Source organism: Alligator mississippiensis, chromosome 3 (genome assembly GCF_030867095.1).
Source record: "Alligator mississippiensis isolate rAllMis1 chromosome 3, rAllMis1, whole genome shotgun sequence".
Classification (NCBI taxonomy): domain Eukaryota; kingdom Metazoa; phylum Chordata; order Crocodylia; family Alligatoridae; genus Alligator; species Alligator mississippiensis.
The window spans coordinates 252,979,830-252,998,975 of record NC_081826.1 but is presented as its reverse complement, the minus strand read 5'-3'; the positions used below and the strand labels follow the sequence as shown (position 1 = coordinate 252,998,975).

The 19,146-nt window shown below is 43.4% G+C and overlaps 1 protein-coding gene across 4 annotated transcripts in view; it reads right to left on the bottom strand.

Moving 5' to 3' along the window:
• Positions 1-16,953, bottom strand: part of ARHGEF28 (Rho guanine nucleotide exchange factor 28) — a 232,915-nt gene extending 215,962 nt beyond the window's left edge. For 2 of the 4 annotated variants that reach the window (XM_019482597.2, XM_059725095.1), the window contains exons 1-2: positions 16,762-16,953; positions 2,912-2,955 (exon numbers count right to left, since the gene is read on the bottom strand). In XM_019482597.2, the coding sequence (XP_019338142.2) occupies positions 2,912-2,944 (33 nt within the window). In that variant the 5' untranslated portion in view covers positions 2,945-2,955; positions 16,762-16,953. Of the gene's footprint in view, positions 1-2,911; positions 2,956-9,466; positions 9,575-16,761 lie in introns of those variants that run through there. The other 2 variants (XM_059725094.1, XM_019482621.2) reach the window with 2 other exon arrangements.
• Positions 16,954-19,146: the final 2,193 nt, after the last annotated feature.

Below are 19,146 nucleotides of genomic sequence, written 5' to 3'. Positions count from 1 at the left end.
AGAGATATATACCCACCCCTTCTTGAGAGCCTTCTTTAGAAATCTCTTTCTATACATTTTTATGCAGGGAATTTTAAACAAATTCAACAAGCCAGAGAACTGGTTAATGAAAATAGACATGAGATCTTCACAGACAAAAACAGACTTTCCCATCTAAATTAAATACTGATCTGATAGTGTTTTCTATGAAAACTATATAAATAAACCAGGAGAACCTATATGTACCCTAAGGGGAGCTTGCTAAGAGAAAACATATGCCCCTGCTTAGGGGTGCACTGATACAGATTTTGGGGGCTGATACCCAATATTTAAGGAGGCATATCAGCCAATACCAATGCTATTTCCAATACAGCTGCCTTCAGCTGGTCAGCTCATTATGGTAGAAGGGGAGGGAAGGGGTGTGGGAGGGGCAGATCAACGCCTCCCCACGGTGAGGGAGGGGTCAGGGGCAATAGCAGGTGCTGTCCAGCTGGGGCAGGGGAGGACCAGAGCTGCGGCTGATGGGGAGCGGAAGGCGGCTCCTGCCACTGCTCGCACCCCAGGAGGGCATGTGGGGGCATATGCCCCCCAGGTCTGTGCAGGGTGAGGTGCGGCCAGGACTAGGACTGTGCAGGGCTCTTCTTGGTAGGGGCTGGGCTCAGAGCAGGTACTGGTGACACTGGGAGGATGCTGCATCCACCCCAAATTTCATCACTTCTCCGCTCTCCGCGCCACCACCACCCAGTGCAGGCCCAGCTTTTCCCGGTGCGTGGGTGGAGGTGCAGCATTGCCTCAAACTCCAACTTCTGGCAGACTTGCAAAGCTCATCAAGATACCAGCCACCTCAAAACTGCTGACACACAACTTAGGAAGTTCTTAAATATTTATCAGCCTAGGCCTTGAGAGGATCTTTGGAGGTCAACCAGCCACTACCACCTTACCCAACTATAATGCAAAATACTCCTATTTGTAGGGCCTGGTTTAAAGCATGATTTCACATTTTTTGTAAAAATCAGAAAATTAAGTCATTTACATGAAAAACGCAATTTGCAATGAAATGCCACAATATGGCCACTTGCTGAGGAGTTCCCAGCGGGTCTCCTGCATACGGTGGAGCCAGGGGCAGAGGCGGGGCCAGCAGTGGGTGAGGCTGAGTGGCAGCAGCCCCCCACATGTTAGCAGGGGCAGGGGCAAGGGCAATGGCAAGTGAGGCTCAATGCTGCCCACAGTCCAGCCCCCCACCCCCCCCACCCCACCACCACCTGCCTCGCAACCCTTTTTCCCTCCCCCCAGCCCCTATGGGACACTCCTGATCCCTACCCCCCAGTCTGACACTGGGGACCAGACTCAGCCAGTCAGATGGCCCTAAACCTACCCCCTCAGTCAATCAGGGGGTGTGGGGGTGGGGCGTGAAATGGCACCCCCACCATGATCAGGCTATGATATTTGTGAGCTGGGTCTGTGATTTAAACCAGGCCCTATCTATTAGGGCCTCCAGTGAGCAAAGAAGTTTGTTTCAGACTAACAAACCTACTGCAGTTTGTATGGGGTTGAGAATCGCTACTGATGTGCTTCCCATGGCTCAAACCTGATAGGGGCTCTTAATGAGTCTGATACATAGGGAAGTGCCTCCAACAACTTCTCATGACTTGGGAAGAAATTTGATAAGCCTCCTAAAGCTGATGAATGGTCTTCCTCTCCTATGAAGTAAAAGGGTATGGCCCTGCTAACCTTCCCCACATCCCACTCCCTACAGCCCTTAAACCTCACACATCTGCACAACTGTGAGCAAAAGCCCCCATTTTGTGAACCCCTTCAGGTCTTCAGGGAGGCTAAAGTCAAAGAGAGCTCTGGAAGACTTGCCATCTTCTCCCTTGCAAACCTCTTGCTAAAATTCTCTCTTTTTTCCATTGACAAGCCGCTCTAAATCATCAGACTATATTTGAGGACTATTTTTGCAAAGGAAGGGCTAAAAATATAATTGTTAATGAACAATTACAACTCTGGCAGTTGTTTGACACCTAGCTTGCTACACAGTAGACGATCTGAAGTAAGCATTAATAATTCAAAAGTTAACTAAATTCAAATTAAAAAGTGTAATAGTATAAACTTTGGTCCAGAACCTCTCATCACAAATTAGAAGCCCAGCAGACAAAGCTTTGTGCACTGTGGATCACATCTTATTCCACCTGCTAGCTGCCTAGCCGTTCTACTATTCCACCCTCCTCAAATCAGTGAAAAAATGTTAACACATCTTTTATAGCACACTATCATCTCAGCCTGATGACTAAGCCAGTGAGCAGGAGAAGGACCCAGTCAGCTTGGCAGTAACTGTTTTTCAGGGGCTTGAGCAGAGTAAACTAGGATCACATTTAAATGCTTCACAGACAGAGTAGACTACAGATGTGTATGCCCTGATTTCTAGGCTCTCACCAGTTAGGTGCTTCTTGAACTTTGTTAAAGTTCCTTTATTTTTAATAGAGCATCATTCAAAAGTTTTTATCCAATCATTTCAAATTTTGTAGAAATATTCTACCTTAGTTCAAAACATAGCCTACCAACTTTGACCAATATGACTTACTGTGCACTGATGAGGAAGAAAGTGGAGAGAATGGCAAATTTGGACTTATAACAGGAACTGCTATAACAAACTACAGAATGGCTGTCGTCCCCTCATAGCCAATTAAATTCTAAGAACTGTAATTAATATATTAAAAAGGTAGACAGAAATGACTATGAAGGAAAAATAGGTTACATTCATTTCAGTAATGCAAGACATACTATTCAAAGAGTATCATACCTACAAACATCAGAATCAGAAAATAGCTCAACGTCTCAATCAACCAGAGAAAAGTTTGTTTCATTCATTCTGCCTTTGAATAAGCTAAAGAAAAAGCTTCTTAGGGCAGAAGCCTAATGTCAGAGAACTTACATAAAGAGGTACTTCAGTGCAGCTCAACTCCATTGTCACAGCACCTAGAGATAAAATAAGCCAGAGTAATTATAACACACTGAATCGCGAGGTGTCGATATCAAGTTTTTACACTGTGCCCATCACCAAGGCATCTGAATGTCTATCACAATAAGGAAATTAAATGAGACCAAATTTATCAAAAATCCAGTTCCTATGAATTTCTTCACCACAAGGAAAAAATGATGGTGTAAAATTAGGGTGTCGTTTTTAGTTAACATGTGTGTTTTTCTTGTAGTGTACATAATAAAAAGAACATGACAGTGAACTTTCAAGTCCAACTACTTAGACATTAATATTGACAATAAATGAAGCAGTAAGACCTGTTGAGTATAAAATCATTAGAAGCAGGAAAAGGAGTGTTATCTGCATCTTTAACATGCACATTAGAAAGTATCTGGGATTTTGTAATTCCTTCACACAAGGCCTCCAAAAGGCACCAAGGTCTTTGTTTCTGGTTGCACAAAGCACTTCAAAATGAGAAGCAGTTGCTTACAAAGTCAATTAAAATATTTTAAATACAGTCATGATAACTAGGTTGACGTCTAATTTTATATTTCAATTTCTTCTTTCACTGCATCCACAAGTACCATTGCCTAAAAATAAAATTCTTAAAAAAAAAAAAATCAGAAAATTCATACCAAAACAACTCCCCATCTTTAGAAAAAAATCAAGGTGGATGAGAAGTACTAGGTACAATTATTCTTCAGCTTACCAGAAGAGACTGGAAAAGAAAGAGAGAGAGTCTATCTTAATAGAAGTCTGTCTCCACTCAGATGTGGTTTGCTATTAGAGTTGAACATTTTCCAGGAATAACATGGTTGTGTTGTATACTTCGAACATTTCCCCTCCTCCAGGATTCATCTGCACAGTTTCCACCAAAAAACCCTCCTTTAGCAGACAGTTTTTGCAGACTATTTTTTGCTTGCACACAAGTAAATCTTGCAAAGGCTGGATATTTTATGCAATTTTTGACACAAGATTTTTTTTGCCTGATCCTTAGTCACAAATGCCAAACCATAGTGAACCTTTATGACAAACTTAGCAGATCCCTTCCTACACTGGAAGCATTCAGCAACCATTCTGAAACCAAAGTCTGACTAGCAGACCAGGTTCCCTGAAAAAGATTAGTCAGCAAACAGTGATCAAATCAGTCAGCATTTAGTCAATAAATGGGCTCAGATACAAGACTCCCTTAGTTTGGCAAAGGGGAGGGAGTGCAGGAAGGAGGGAGGGGGAAGTAAGGGTTTGGTGCTTCATTATGACTGCCAAGCACAGACAAAGTTCTTTAGTTCTGCAGCTGGCCCCGAGTATGACCCTAAAACTAATTACATATGAAGCATGCTCATGTTTGTGCAGAGTTACAGAAAATAACTCAAGAAGCTTTTCCACACAGGATAATCCAATCCAAAAGTGCCACATTACAGAAAAGATGAAGCCCATTAACTCCTATCCTGGACCTGTCATCAAGTCACAATTACTGCCACCAGCAGTGTTTATAAATCAGCCAGCAGGAAACAACATCATTTAATATCCAGGCATTGTGCATGACAGCAAAATGAAAGGCAAGTCTGATCTGCTTTTGCACTGTGACATGCCACCTAACTGCACTACAACTCTGCTCTCTACGCTGTTTGTGAGGGAATCTAACATGTTCTCTTGTCTGCACAAATGGTCACACTGACTAATATTTCAATCCAAATCACCTCTTTTACAGTATGAAATCTGATCTTTGCATAAACTGTTGTAGCACTTCAACAGAGAACAAACACACACATGAAACTAATGTGTGCATGTTTCAAGAGTGCACACTACTGTCCTCCTGCCTCCTATGTGCATGTAAAGTATGGGAAAGGCAGGGTTCACTATATGCCTTTTCACATGCTAGGTCTTTGTGCAGAGAGAAACGTCATTTAGTCCTTCCTTTTGAGGATTACAATTGTGCAACCAACCTGTACAAGTCTTAATTTCTGAAAAAGTTCATGTCCAAAAATAAAAATGACCAGAAACCTGGGCCTCAGACTACCTTCCACTCCCTCAGCCTTCATTTATATTCTATGTTATAGATCAGGAGTTGGCAGCCTTTTTAAGCTGCAGGCTGGAATGAACCAATTTGGGTCAGAGTCACCCAGGAAGACAGGAGCTAGGACCTGGCAACTGCTGCCATCATTTCTCTCTGCGGAAGCAGGGAGAAAGTGCCCACTACCTAAGCCCCATGTCTGCAGGCTAGATTCAGCTCATAGGTTGCTGGCCCCTGTTACAGGTGTTTGGGGATATGGTGGTTCTCTTCATACCTACCTGTAAAGTGTCTAGCATAATACTGATGACAGACAATAAATAATATAAATATGTAGGTCATCTGAATTTCAGTTTACCCTGAGCAATGATAGTTACTTACCTAGCAGAGCTGAGAAGCTTAAATGGCCAATGTTGGTTTGATTAGCATTTGAAAAGAATGAAAAGATGAATGACCACGCTAAGTTATTACAGTTGCAAAGAGATCTTGAATTTCGTGACCTTTCCAACATAAAATTTACAACAATGTACAAACCAATCCACAGTTTTTATTGAATTTCTAACTTGGTATTTTCAGGAATAGACTGAATTAATATAACTCAACATTAGGATTTGAAATTTACTTACAGTAAAGTTAAAAGGTGTCAAATCAAGTGATTCTGCTAATATTTTTATAACCTAATAAATAACCATAACTTGCAAATGGCATGACTTTATCAAAACAGTATATATTGGGGACAAGGCTGGTTCTACTGCTTTAAAATGCACTGCTGGTTTTCTAGGAACAAACCTTCTAATAATCACTATTTTATAACTGCATTTCCTGGAAATAAAAGGGTACTTATTGGATTCTCTTTATGCTTCCCACATAAGATCTTGTTAACATCAGCATATGATAGTAAGTAAACAGTTCTGTTTTTCATTTTTTTGTGCATTTGTTTTTGTGCTGATTTGTTTAGAAGAAGTTTTACACAAATAAGCTAAACCCTTCCCCTAACCCAAGTGCTTAGCGCAATTAAATCAGCTCAATGCTGGAACTGAGAGAGAGAGAGAGTGTGAGTGTGAGTGAGTGTGTGTGTGTGTGTACGCGCGCGTGGAGACAGTGTGGAGGAAGGGCAACGGAGAAGTGGCCTTCCTCACCCAAGCCATGAAGCTGAAGCAAAGATGCTCTGGGACAACTGGTTCAGCCTAAGGAATATCTTAGATTTCCAGGTCACTAATAACACAGTAACATATAATTCACATTCGAGGAGACAAACTGGTGGCTTCACAAAGTAGCAGATTCTCCACTGTCCCCTGCCCCCAACACACACACACAAAAATAGCATTACATATAATTGCACTGAGTGCCACTAAAAACACTGTACCAGCATAGCTTCCTGGCATTATCCGTACAACATCCCTCTACAAAGCAGAACTACATCACTTCCCCTATGCCATAGGGCCATCTGCAAAGAAATGGGTAGCATTTGCATGTAAAACAGCAAACTTTCCAGTTTCAGGCTTTGCCAATCAAACTCTCATTAGCTACAACAGAATCAGAATCGAGCTATAAAGAATTCCTTTTTATATGCAAGTTTGATTCAGCTCAGTAATGAACATCATGAAAGTGCATTATGATGCACCATTATATGACAAAGCCTGGTGTACATGTATTTAGTCCAGTACAGCTGAAGATCTAAGTGTAAGTTGTTTACCAAATTGTTACCAATTTACACCATCCTGCTACTGGAAATAATAGGAAAACTTTGCATTTCATAATTGTTGTAATTGAAAGACACCACAGAATATAATTCAGCAGTGCTCATTCACAACATTTTAAAATAATAAAGTATACCTAACAAAAGTTTTGAAAATGTTTCCCCCACTTAAATAGAATTTGCATTTCCCAAATCTACCCATGATTAAGATCATAAATTTCTGATGTTTATTAATGGATTTGTTAATGTATATCCTGCCCTATCCAAAAGGCCGAGAGGCTCACGCTAAACAGACAAACAAGTTAAAATTATGTTAACAGCTTTTATGCAATCATTTCTGTCCATTGATATTTCCCCTGGTCTCACACAATTTATTTTTCTCTAGTCAACTGAGACATGCATATACTCAAGTTTTCTTTTAACACTGCTGCTTCTAACACTGTAAAACTGCAGAAGGAAATCTGTAGCTGAAAAATATGAATGGAAATCGGTGTTGTTGAGATACTGAGTCAATACTATTTAATGGAAAAGACTTTGATTATCAAACTTTTCCAATTTATGCATACTAGAGAACTTAGAGAAGGCAAAGTACACAGGAAACAATCTAGTAATGATACCTTTATTCTGCTTAACAAAAGTGATTTTCATTCAGCCACACTGCTTTATTAAAAGGTTTTTTATAGAGATTTTCCATCATTATAATTTGTATTGCACTGACTGTTTACAGGGTGGGAAGGCACCTCAAGGGTCATCTAGTCCACTGTCCCACTCCCCTTCTCTCCCCCACCCCTCCATGCACAGATACAGGATTTGCTGTTCCTAAGCCATCTCAGATGCTTCTCCAAGCTCTTCTTGAAGCCTTCAATGAAGGAGATTCCACACTTTCCCTAGGCAGTTATTACCATATGAATGTTTGAAGAATGGAACATGTTTTTCCTAGAATTTACTCTAACTCTGCTTTATCTCATGTCCTGCAGTCTATGGCAAGGAAGAATAATTTATCTACATTTTCTTTATGGCAGTCTTTCAGTTATTTGAAAATGTCCATCATATGTCTCCCCATAATCTCCTCCTCTCCATACTTAGTTCCTTTAGCCTTTCCTCATACACCTTGTATTCCAACCCTTTTATCTTTGTTGTTTGCCTCAGAACCCTTTCCAGTTTCTCTGCATCAGTGGTTTTCAAACGTTTTTGGCTATACCTGTCCTACACCCAAAGTGTCTCTGCATGTTCACTTTTTAGAAAGAGTATGGGTTTTCCTCGATTTATGCAGTATATGCATTCCTGGAAAACTGTGCATAAATTGAATTCGCATAAAGGGAACCCAATTTATAATGTAAGAAATGGGAATACATTCCCACGGTGGTGAGGGAGGAAAGGAGTAAGGATGGGATTAGGGACAGGGCAAGGGGAGGGGTGCAGCGCAGCCCGTTGGCTGCTCCCAGGGCTGCAGCAGGGAGCAAAGTGGAGGGAACTGTAAGTGGGTATGGGGTACAGGGTGCAGCTCTTGCTACACACACCCCAAGAGGGCTGCAGGCCAAGGGGCTGTGCCGGGCTCTTCTCAGGAGGCAGATGCCCTTGGCACTGTGCGCTGGACAAGAGCAAGCTGGGGCCAGCTGCGGCAACAGGCTCTTTTCAGTGCTCAGGGTGGGCAGTGGCGCTGGGAAGGGGGCTGCTACCATCCCAGAATTCACCATATCGGCCCTCAAACTGCCCTTCCAGCACTGCCGCCAAAAGCCAAGTGCTGCCGCAGGCCCCATCCTGCAGCGGCAACCTGCTCTCATTCCACGTGCAGATCCGGAGGCGCACACCCCCCAGGAAGAGCCTGGCGCAGCCCCCCAGCCCACAGAACCTCCCAGGGTGCATGGAGCAGCAAGAGCCATGCCCCCCTGTCCCAAACCCACCTTACAGTTCTCTCCACTTTGCTCCCTGCTGTAGCCCCAGGCCTCCACCTCTCCCCACTCACTCCAGCCCCCTCTGCTGTGACCCCAGGAGCAGCTGATGCCAGCTGCCTACAGCCGCTGGCCTACACCGTGCTCCAAACCCTCTGGTGCTCCACTTGTCCCCACTCACTCCAGCTCCTGCTGTAGCAGACCTGGGAACAGCCAACACTACCTGCCTGCACCACAACACAGTGCAGCCTAGGAGCTGGGGTGAGTGAGGACAAGGAGATTCCCAGAGGGTTCAGGGCACGGTGCAGCCCAGGAGCTGCAGGCAGCTGCTCCCAGCAAGAGCGAGTGGGGCCCTGGCCCCACAGCCCTTTCCCCTTCCCCCACAAACTTACCTGCTGGGGGGGGGGCGGGGTGCCTATGCCGATCGCATAGGACTGAATTTACCTTGCATATAATGAATTTTCCGTATAAAAAGGGTCATCGCATAAATCGAGGGAAACCTGTATTGACACCATCACCAACGCACAGCAACACCACTACTCAACATGGTCAACAAACCAGAAACTCCACCACCATTATTCAAATTGAGGCACATGTCCCTTGGCAAAGTACCATGTATCCCAGTTCAAAAACAGTTCTACATGTTTTTAAAGTGGGGCACTCAAAACTGGACACAGAGTTCCAACTGAGGCCTAACCAGCATGAAGTAGGGTGACACTTTCAAATCTTACATGCAATGTCTGATTAAAAAGCAGATACAGTTTTGGTTTGCAGTAATGACAGCATCGATGCTACCAGGCTCTACTGTTTTAAATTAACTTAAATTCACCAAAAGTCCCAGATATGTTTCTTACCTGTCATGATCTGACAGCTGCTTCCTAAATACAAAAGAGGACACATCTCCTTACCTGAAGAAGTCAAAGGCCTTGATCCTGTGGACTGACCCAAAATTCAGTTTTTGACCCCTTTCCTTCACACAAATCAGTTCTTTGAAAGGGCATATAACTGGAGGTGAAGAGAGGATTTAGGTCCCTGTGATCACGCTGGCAAAATGGTCCAGATCCACACAGTGCTACTGCACTTAGAGCTTCGTATATGCAAGCAACCTGCCTTCTTGGTCCAAATGCATAATACAAAACAGGGGCCCTGGTCATCCAGCTTTTCTAGAGCCTTGCAGCCTATACAGCACAGCATAAAGGATAATATGTGAAATTAATACCTTCTTTGATTTTGAAACTGCATGTAGAATAAAATGTGATCTCTTTAGATAGACAAGGTTACTTGGGTAAATCCGATATCTTTTATTAGACCAACCCAAATGGTTGGAGAATAGTTATTAAGCAAGCTTTCGGGTTCAAAAACCCTTCATCAGGCTAAGGAAGTTTCAGCAGTTGGTGTGTGCTCTTGAGACAGCACTTATACGCACTTTTTCTATAACAATCCTCTGAGCCAGACATATACATCTCCCCATTATCCTCACACTACAATTCAGCCACCAAACTATACACAGCTAGTAATATGGTTTTACCATTACTTGTAGTACAGTAGCATTCATCAAGCCTATTTACAGACTGGGACCTCCTACTGATAAGTATTATACAAACGTAAAGCAATAGGATGACCCCTAAGAGGGGTTTAAAATTACTTGGTCTCGTACTTCCATAGTACCCTTGACAAACTGATGAGACTCCAGTGTGGGGCTCCTAAGCTAAACATTTCCAACAAAATAATGCTCACCGAAATGCATTATTCCTACTAATATAACAATCAAACCAAATTATAATTTTCCCTCCACTCGCATTCAGCATGTACATATGTATACAAAAAGGATCTATTAAGGTTTCTTGATCATCAGCTCTTATTCAGTACAGAATGTTCTTTTATGCACAGTTGCTTAGCCTGGACCAAACTAACAGTTTTGAAATAATTCACTGAAAGGAAAAAATTAGCCAGTTAAAACAAACATGCAATAACTACTTCATTCCAAAATTCATAGATTTGTACCTTCAAAGCCAAGGTTTTCTTGACTTTGTCATACTTCTAATTTTTATGAGGATATAGATCATGAACAGTGCAGACACACACACACACACGCACGCGTGCGCACACGCACACACACAGAGCTAACAGCTCACTGTCACATTCATTTACTTCCTTCTACTATTATTCAAAGTGGGTATGTGCAATTAATGTAGAGCAATAAACTCTGGCACCTGCTGTGCCGGAGTTTACTGCTCCCAGGTGTGCCATTTGAACGTACGCCTGGGAACACAGCATGTGAGCTGGGTTGGAGCAGATCTGGCTACCTCTGGAGGGCAGCATGCCAGTCCAGGGATGCTCCGACCTGTCTCAATGTGCTTCGGAGGGACTGGCTACTCTCTGCTGTGGAGTTTTTTCATTTATTTCAGCCTAATAGCCCTGTACATATAGATGCCAAGATGTTTACTGCAGAGCTAGTCAACTCTTCAATAAACATTTTGAGTAGACGCACCCAGGGAAAGGTAAAATAATCCCTTACCTATAACTGTATAATGAAGCAGTTTGCACAGGTCTTGATCACCTCATTCTAGACTAGTTTGTTTTTGAGAACTGCAGAAACTCAACTAAAAGCTTCCTTCAAAATATCCCTCAATTTAAATGCAAAACAAAAATAAAAAGAGAAGTCTGACTACTTCTGAAAGAACCTTACCCAGTTCACTCCTATCATATTTCTTTAATGAGCTAATGCCATAACTACAGAGAAAATATTTCATAAAGCATTAAAAAAATAAAGACTCTTAATACTTAGTGTATTGCTTTCTTAAACCAAAAATAATTATATAAGGACAGATCCCTAGGCAAAAAAATACTCTTAACATTGACAAAGTTTATTACATGTACCTGTAAATAGAACACAGAAGTTTTAATCAAAAAACAAAACATACCAATACAAACAAGCTGAAAATTAAATAGAAGTATAATGTTAGCTTTAAGAGAAAGAACAAACAAGAATAGAGTTAAGGTCAAAGAAACAAACTAGATTTTGTTCTCTTAGCATCATCAGGCTCCACTTTCACCTTCCTTACTCCTTTAGTGCTAATTCTGGAAGCAGTGTTAATTTTTGAAATTTTTTCCTAACAAATTTTTAGAAATCACCAGTGTACCTATGAATACCTTTGAAACACTAAGCCGCCATTATACAGGAGCAATAATTGTACATCAAACCCCATCTTTCCTACTTTATAGCAGCTCCACAAAATTCACAGTCATAAGCAGAAGGTATAGTCTGCACCTCTAGAATACTGGATAACTGAATCAAAAATTGATCCTGACATATAGTTTAATGCTGAGTGATAATGGTTTCATTGTCACTTTAGACTTTGCCTTTTCTTCATAAGTGTTATAATTGCAGGAATAAAAAAATCTAGAAGGTTTCTATAGCAAGAGCAGTAACTGAGTGTCTAATGACACTACTGTCATTTGCCGTTCATCTTTCTGAAGAATATGAAAGATGCCTTGTAAATGCTGTTGTCTAAATCAGGAGACCCAGAAGTATATCTTGGTTTGTTATGGAGATATAAGGTTGTCTTAGAGTTCCCCATTGTTCTGAGGATAACTGTGGGCAACCTTAACTTTGTTCCAAACTACTTCACGTATATATTTGCATAAATGCAAATATGTAGGTAATCCATAAAATAGAATATATTATTATAATGTATTATTTTTGGATTCCTAGGAAAATTAATTTTCTGAAATGCACACATTTTTTCTTAAGGTTCTCTTTTGGCTGAAGTCATAGATTTTTTATTTATTACTGTAAATTAAAAGATTGTTGCCTAGAATGGACTGGCCGACGCCAACAGCCTGAAGGATGGCCAGCACGGGCTTGTTGCGGGTAGGTCTTGCTTGACCAATCTCATTTCCTTCTACGACCAGGTGACCTATGACCTGGACAAAGGAGAAAAGATTGATGTCATAAACCTTGACTTCAAAAAAGCCTTCGATCTGGTATCTCATTATCAACTCTTAGTGAAACTGGCCAATTGTGGCCTTGGGTCCACCACAATCCGCTGGCTGGGAGATTGGCTCCGTAGTCAGACCCAGAGGGTAGTAACTGATGGAAGTCAATCGTCATGGTGCCCTGTGACCAGTGGGGTCCCCCAAGGCTCTGTCCTTGGACACATTGTTCAACATCTTCATTAATGATGTGGACATTGGAGTCAGAAGTGGACTGGCCAAGTTTGCCGATGACACCAAACTTTGGGGCAAAGCATCCACACCAGAAGACAGAAGGGCGATCCAGGCTAACCTAAACAGGCTCAGCAAATGGGTGGATGAAAACCTGATCATGTTTAACACTGAAAAATGCAAGGTTCTCCACCTTGGGAGAAAAAACCTGCAGCATCCTTATAGGCTCAGCAGTGTTACACTGGCTAGCACTACGGAAGAAAGAGACTTGGGGGTCATCATTGACCACAAGATGAACGTGAGCCTGCGATGTGATGCTGCGGCTAGTAAAGCAACCAAAATGCTGGTTTGCATCCATAGATGCTTCTCAAGCAAATCCCGGGACATCATTCTCCCCTTGTACTCGGCCTTGGTGAGGCTGCAGCTGGAGTACTGTGTCCAGTTTGGGGGCTCTACAATTCAAAAAGGATGTGGAGAAGCTTGAGAGAGTCCAGAAAAGAGCCACGCACATGATCAAAGGTCAGGAACATAGACCTTACGATGACAGGCTGAGAGCTATGAGGCTCTTTACCCTGGAAAAGCACAGGCTCAGGGGTAATCTGATGCCCACCTATAAGTTTATCAGGGGTGACCACCAGTATCTGGGGGAACATTTGTTCACCAAAGTGCCCCAAGGGATGACGAGGTCGAACGGTTACAAACTACTGCAAGACCGATTCAGGCTGGACATAAGAATTTCTTTACTGCCCGAGCCCCCAAGGTCTGAAACAGCCTGCCATCGGAAGTGGTTCAAGCACCTACATTGAACACCTTCAAGAGTAAATTGGATGCTTATCTTGCTGGGATCCTATGACCCCAGCTGACTTCCTGCCTCTTGGGCAGGGGGCTGGACTTGATGATCTTCCAAGATCCCTTCTAGCCCTAATATCTATGAAATCTATGAGAAATTTCTTCTTTTTTTTTTTTTCAAAATCCTTGAGCAATTCCAGTAATTTTTTCGAAGTCCTTGAGCAACCTTCCTCCCCATTTATCACTTCTTCAGAATCAATTTTCCCTTTTCTTTTCACAGGGAGCACCTGAGCTCTGGAAGGGAAAGTTTAAAAGCTCCACAGGAAGAGCCAGAGCTGGCTCCCCTCCTCTTCCAGCATACACATTCAGTTATGAACTGCACCAGATTAATTTGATTGATAACTCTGCCCACTATCTTCCTTAGAATGCAGCAGGACTCTGAGAAGTGACATAACATTGGCATGGTATAGCTTAACTTTTATCAACAATCGTGGACTCCAAGCCAAAATTTGCATAGTTTATTTGTAGAAAGTTTTTTCCACCATCAACTCTCCCAAATTCAACCCAGGCTCCAAATATCAAAGTGTGATGTTGGGGGTTTTTTTGTTTGTTTGTTTTTACTGTTGTTGTTGCTGTTTTATTCACACAGTTGCCAGGAAAAAGCTTCTGCTATCAAAACCTGCTTAAACAATTATGGTAGTAATGTAAGAGGCAGAACACACTCCAGTTGCACTTTCCCATCATTACATTAGCAGGGAAAAGCCATAAGAAGTATAAGGTTTTTTGTTAGGAATGTCATCAGACATGATTTAAAGAAAGCAGATTATTTTGGGAAGGAGGTAGTGGGAAGTATTTTAAGTCTCCTCTTTCTATAATAGATAGGAGTGTATGCACCTTCCTATTCAATTGTTTTCAGTGTCCATTTTAGAGATGCTCAGACTAATTCACATAATCAAGCAGTCAGCAGTGCATAATTTATAGACATGTTTTTAACTATCAAGTATAACTTTGAAAAAGCCTGTGAAAGGGGATCTGAAAAATGTTCAGGGTGTTCATAAGGGCATAGTTTGTGGCCATGTCGGTCTAAGGACATAGGCAGACAACGTTGTTTGGGTAAATCTGATCTTTTATTACACCAACTTAAATTGGGTGTTTATAAGAACCATTCAGAAATTAAAGGAGTGAAAGATCAGCAAGCAGGTGGTATCGAGAAGTGAAATCCCAAGGAAGTTTAGGTATTACCTTAATCACCCCTTGTTTTGCATCTAATCTGGCACCTACTTTAAATATACTATTTTTACTTTAATGTTATATGATGATCAGTTCTTCTGGTGTAGACAGAGGGACAAATGTTCAAATCCAAATCAAAGCTATGTGTACAAACAATAGAAATTTGCAAATAAATTCCTCATTGTACAAAATTGTGCTAATTACACTCAAATGCACATGCAAATTAAAGCCACATACAATTGTCAATATTATGTATTTCAGCTCACAGTACCTTAATAAGACAAAAAACTATTTGATTTTGATCAAAAATAGCAATTTCCCAGCATTTAGGTATTGGTAATCCTCTCACTCACTAAGAACATAGATCAATTTTAAATATATACACTACTACACTCTGGTTTTGATTTTGATTCTATGGGTTACTCTATTACTCCTTTTCTGCCTCAAATGTCTGCATCGCTTAAGCAGGAAAGAAAGAAGCACACAACCTTAACTTACTTTTGTACTAATAAAATAAAGGCAGAAGAACCCCATTTTAGTTGGCAGCTGCAATAACATGTCTTTTCAAGCTGCCTGAAAATAACCAGGTTCTGAAAGCATACAAAAGGTTCTACCTTGGCATTGTGAATATAGTAATATTACTTTTATAGTCAACATAGACACTTGCACTTATTCTAACATAAATAAATCCCAGAGCTACATGTTATATTTGATCCTTTGAGAAGCTCTAATTACTGTCAATGAGAATTGTGCCCTGGCAGGGCTGGAGCATACACTGTGGGTGTTTGTTTTTTGGCTTGCCAATGTACAGATTTGGGGAGACATATTCTTCTTTGTTCAAATATGAAACAGATGCATGGCCCTTCATTAGTCCTGCCTTGCGTGCCACATCAAGTTTCACTATCTCAGTTCAAGGCCAGATCCTCCTTTATATATGACAGCCATTGTGTCCTAATCACACACTCCTTTTTCCTCCTTCCACTGCTGATACTAGTCTTTATGCCCTGTTCTTTATACCCACTCTTAACTTTACCTTCCCCCTGCATAATACTGCCTATGAATGGAACTGATCTCTCTACCCTTTTGCCAAAATTACTCCTCATTCAAATCCCTCTTTAAAACCTGTTTCTGCAATATAGGGCCCTGCTACACGTTCAAATTAAAGCTGCACAGAAACCAGCTGTAGAGTTGTTGCACATTTTCAAGCACTGGTTGCCTCTTTTTTATAGCTGAATAGTCATTTTTATCGTGTGATAACTGCATTGCACTTGTGGCTGGTCTAGTTCATTGCAGGATGAACCAGTTAACTATGATAATTACATTGCACTTGTCTAACTTTGTATGTGTGGAGGGTCTATATTCATTGGGCAACTGACTCATGAAGTGTGCCACATATGTAACATGCAGCACACCCCATACATTAGCATCAGTCACTTTATAACTTACCATATCTGGGGCCCCTGCTACTTGTTACACATATCACACAATTCACTAGTGAATCCCATGACACTTTAAACCAGCCTCATGTGCAAAGGTATTATCAGTGTACACCATTCACTAGTGAGTCGTGCAATAAATTCAAACTACCCACACGTGCAGAGTAATTATCACACAACTGACTGGCGAATCGGGCAACACATTCGCACCAGCCACAAGTGCAAAGCCATTTTTTGCAAAAATCTGGCTGGTCTAATAAAAGACATCCCCTCCACCACCACACACCAAGACGGCGACAACCTGGACCCCCGAGCCACGATCAAGCAATGTAGCAGCGAGGCACACAAGGCATTAAGACAGGCCACCTGCGCCGGGTCGTGATCCCACGCAGCGCTCCAGAGAGCCAACCCGCCTCCAAGTTAGTGCTTGAACACGTGTCACAACTCCGCAGGCCCGGGGGACTGCGCCGGCGGTACCGGCACCGGTCCCGGCGCCCGCGCCCGCCGGGGAGGGAGGGCGGCAGGGGCTCCCCGCCCTGGGGAGACAGGAGGTGAGCCCGCAGGGGGCGGCGCAGCTTTACCTGGCTCCCGGCTGCGGAACGGCCGCCCGGCGCCGGCGTCGGCGTGTGGGGCAGCGGCTGAGGCGCCTGCTGCTGCCGCCGCCGCCGCCGGAGAGAAGCCAGGGGGAGGAGCCCAGCGCTGCACAGCCCGGGCGGGACCTGCCGCCGCCTCCTCCAGCGGCCTCGCCTCAGGCCGCGGCAGGAGCTGGGTGGGGCCGGGGACCCTGGCACAGCCGCGCCCCGCCCCGCCCCGCCGGCTCCTCGCAGCCAGGAGGCCGAAAGCGGCGTGTGCCGCGGAAAGGGCCGGGCGGCTGGGCTCCAGCTGACACCCGCAGCCCCGGAGCCTGCCAGCTGCCACTGGTCAAGCGCCACCTGAGCCAAGCTTGTATCCCACAACAGAAAACTAGATCCTTCCAGCTGCCCCCAAGCTGGCAGATCTGCCCACACAGGGCCGCCCTGCACCGACTCGGCTGCTGCGCCCCGGCCCAGAGCCACCAAACACCGCGGGTGGCGGCCATCTCTCTCCCAGCCTGTGTGGGCATGGCCCGGGGGGGGGCACAGCGGCCCAAAAAGTAAAAAATAAAAATGAATACAGGGCTGCACTAGAGAGGGCTCAGCTGGAGGAGGCTAGAGCACAATGCAGGGAAGCCCTGACCTTGCGTCTCCCTCTCCAAGGCAGCATCCACAGCCCCCAGGACAGCAGAACAGGCACCCTTCTGTCTCAGACGCCTTGTGTAGTACGGGTGAGAGGTCAGCCACCTCCACCTTTAAAAAATGATAATAGGATGCAAAACTCTGAGGAACTTAGGCCAAGGCAGCCAGAAGGGGGTTGGGTACGGCCTGCTGAGCCCCTGATTCCAGCCTGTTTCTTTCTAAGCACTGAGTATTTGGGAGGATGGGTTTGGGCAAAATGTGGCTGGGGCACCAAGCACCACCCAAGGCCTGGCCCTTTTTCCTGCAAAGCTGCCAGGCCAACAAGGGAGGAATGCCAAAATAGCTTGCTGCTGTAACCTGCCCAAGGTCCAGACTCCAAGAGGGCTGCCTTGCCAAGGTTAATTTGAAGGCAACCAAGGCCCCTCAGCCCATATCACATAAGGAGTCGAGAGAAAAGGCTGCCCAGCCTGCTTACCACATATAGACTGGTAGAGATAATGCTGCCCAGCTGTGAAGCTAGATAGCTGCAGGGCTGGTCACTGCAGCTAAAATGCCAGAGGCAGAGACTTCAGCGCTGCTTACAGCCCACTCAGTGTAGAGGAACCTGCTGTCAGGCAGACAAGGCACCCCCCCTGGTGTAAGCATAGCTCAGGTGGGCTCCTGCTCCAACCTGAACTGTGGCAGCATTCGTTTCAGGGCACAAAATTGCAGGGTTCAGCACACCATGCCTAATCCCCATTGTACCAAGCAGCCCAATGAAACCTTTACACAGTTTAATAGCAGAGTTAAGGAAGCCATTTGAAGCAAAAAGGCATCCTTCAAAAAGGGTGTGTCCAAATGAGGAAAACAAGCTCTCAAACTCTGGCAAGTCAAGTGTAAAAGCAATATTAGGCAGGCCAAAAAAATAATTTGAAGAGCATTTAGCAAAAGATGTGTAAGTTAATAATAATTAAAAAAAAAACAAAAAAAAAACTTTTAAAAATATGTCAGAAGCAGGAAGCCAACAAGAAAAATCAGTGGGACCATTAGATGATCAAGGTATAAAAGGTGCCCTCATGGATGCAGAGAAGCTTAGAGAATTCTTTGCATAAGGTTTTACTGCAGAAGTTATCGAGAGAATTTCCATGGCAAATCAATCCTTCCTAGTAGATCGGTCTAAAGAGCTGGCCCACACTGAAGTGATAACAGAGATTTTCGAACAAAATGGATAAACACTAGTAAATCCCCAGGACTGGATGACATTCACCTGAGAGTTGAGGGAGGTCAAAGGTAAAATTGCAGAACTGTTGGCATTAGTATGTAACCTATTACAAATGGCTTCTGTGCCAGCAGACGGATGGGTGTTATGTTGACAACCTATCTATCTCCAGAAAGGGCTCCAAAAGTGATCCTGGGAACTACAGAGCCAGTGGTAATCAGCAGAATCTATAATAAAGAATAAAATTAGTTGTCACATGGATAAATGTGATCTGCTGGGGAACAGTCAGCATAGTTTTTGTAAAGGGAAATCCTGCCTCATTAAGCTCCTGGAGTTCTTTGTATTAACAAGCATGTGGACAAGGGGGATCCAGTTAATGTAATATATTCAGGTTTCAAAAAGCTTTCAACAAGATCCTTCACCAAAAGCTTTACAAAAAACAAAATGAAACCTGTGTTGCCATGGGATTGGAGGGAAGGCTCTTTCATGGATTGACAGCTAGTTGCAAGGTAGGAAACAAAGGGTACAGCTAAATGGTCTCTTCAGGATGGAGA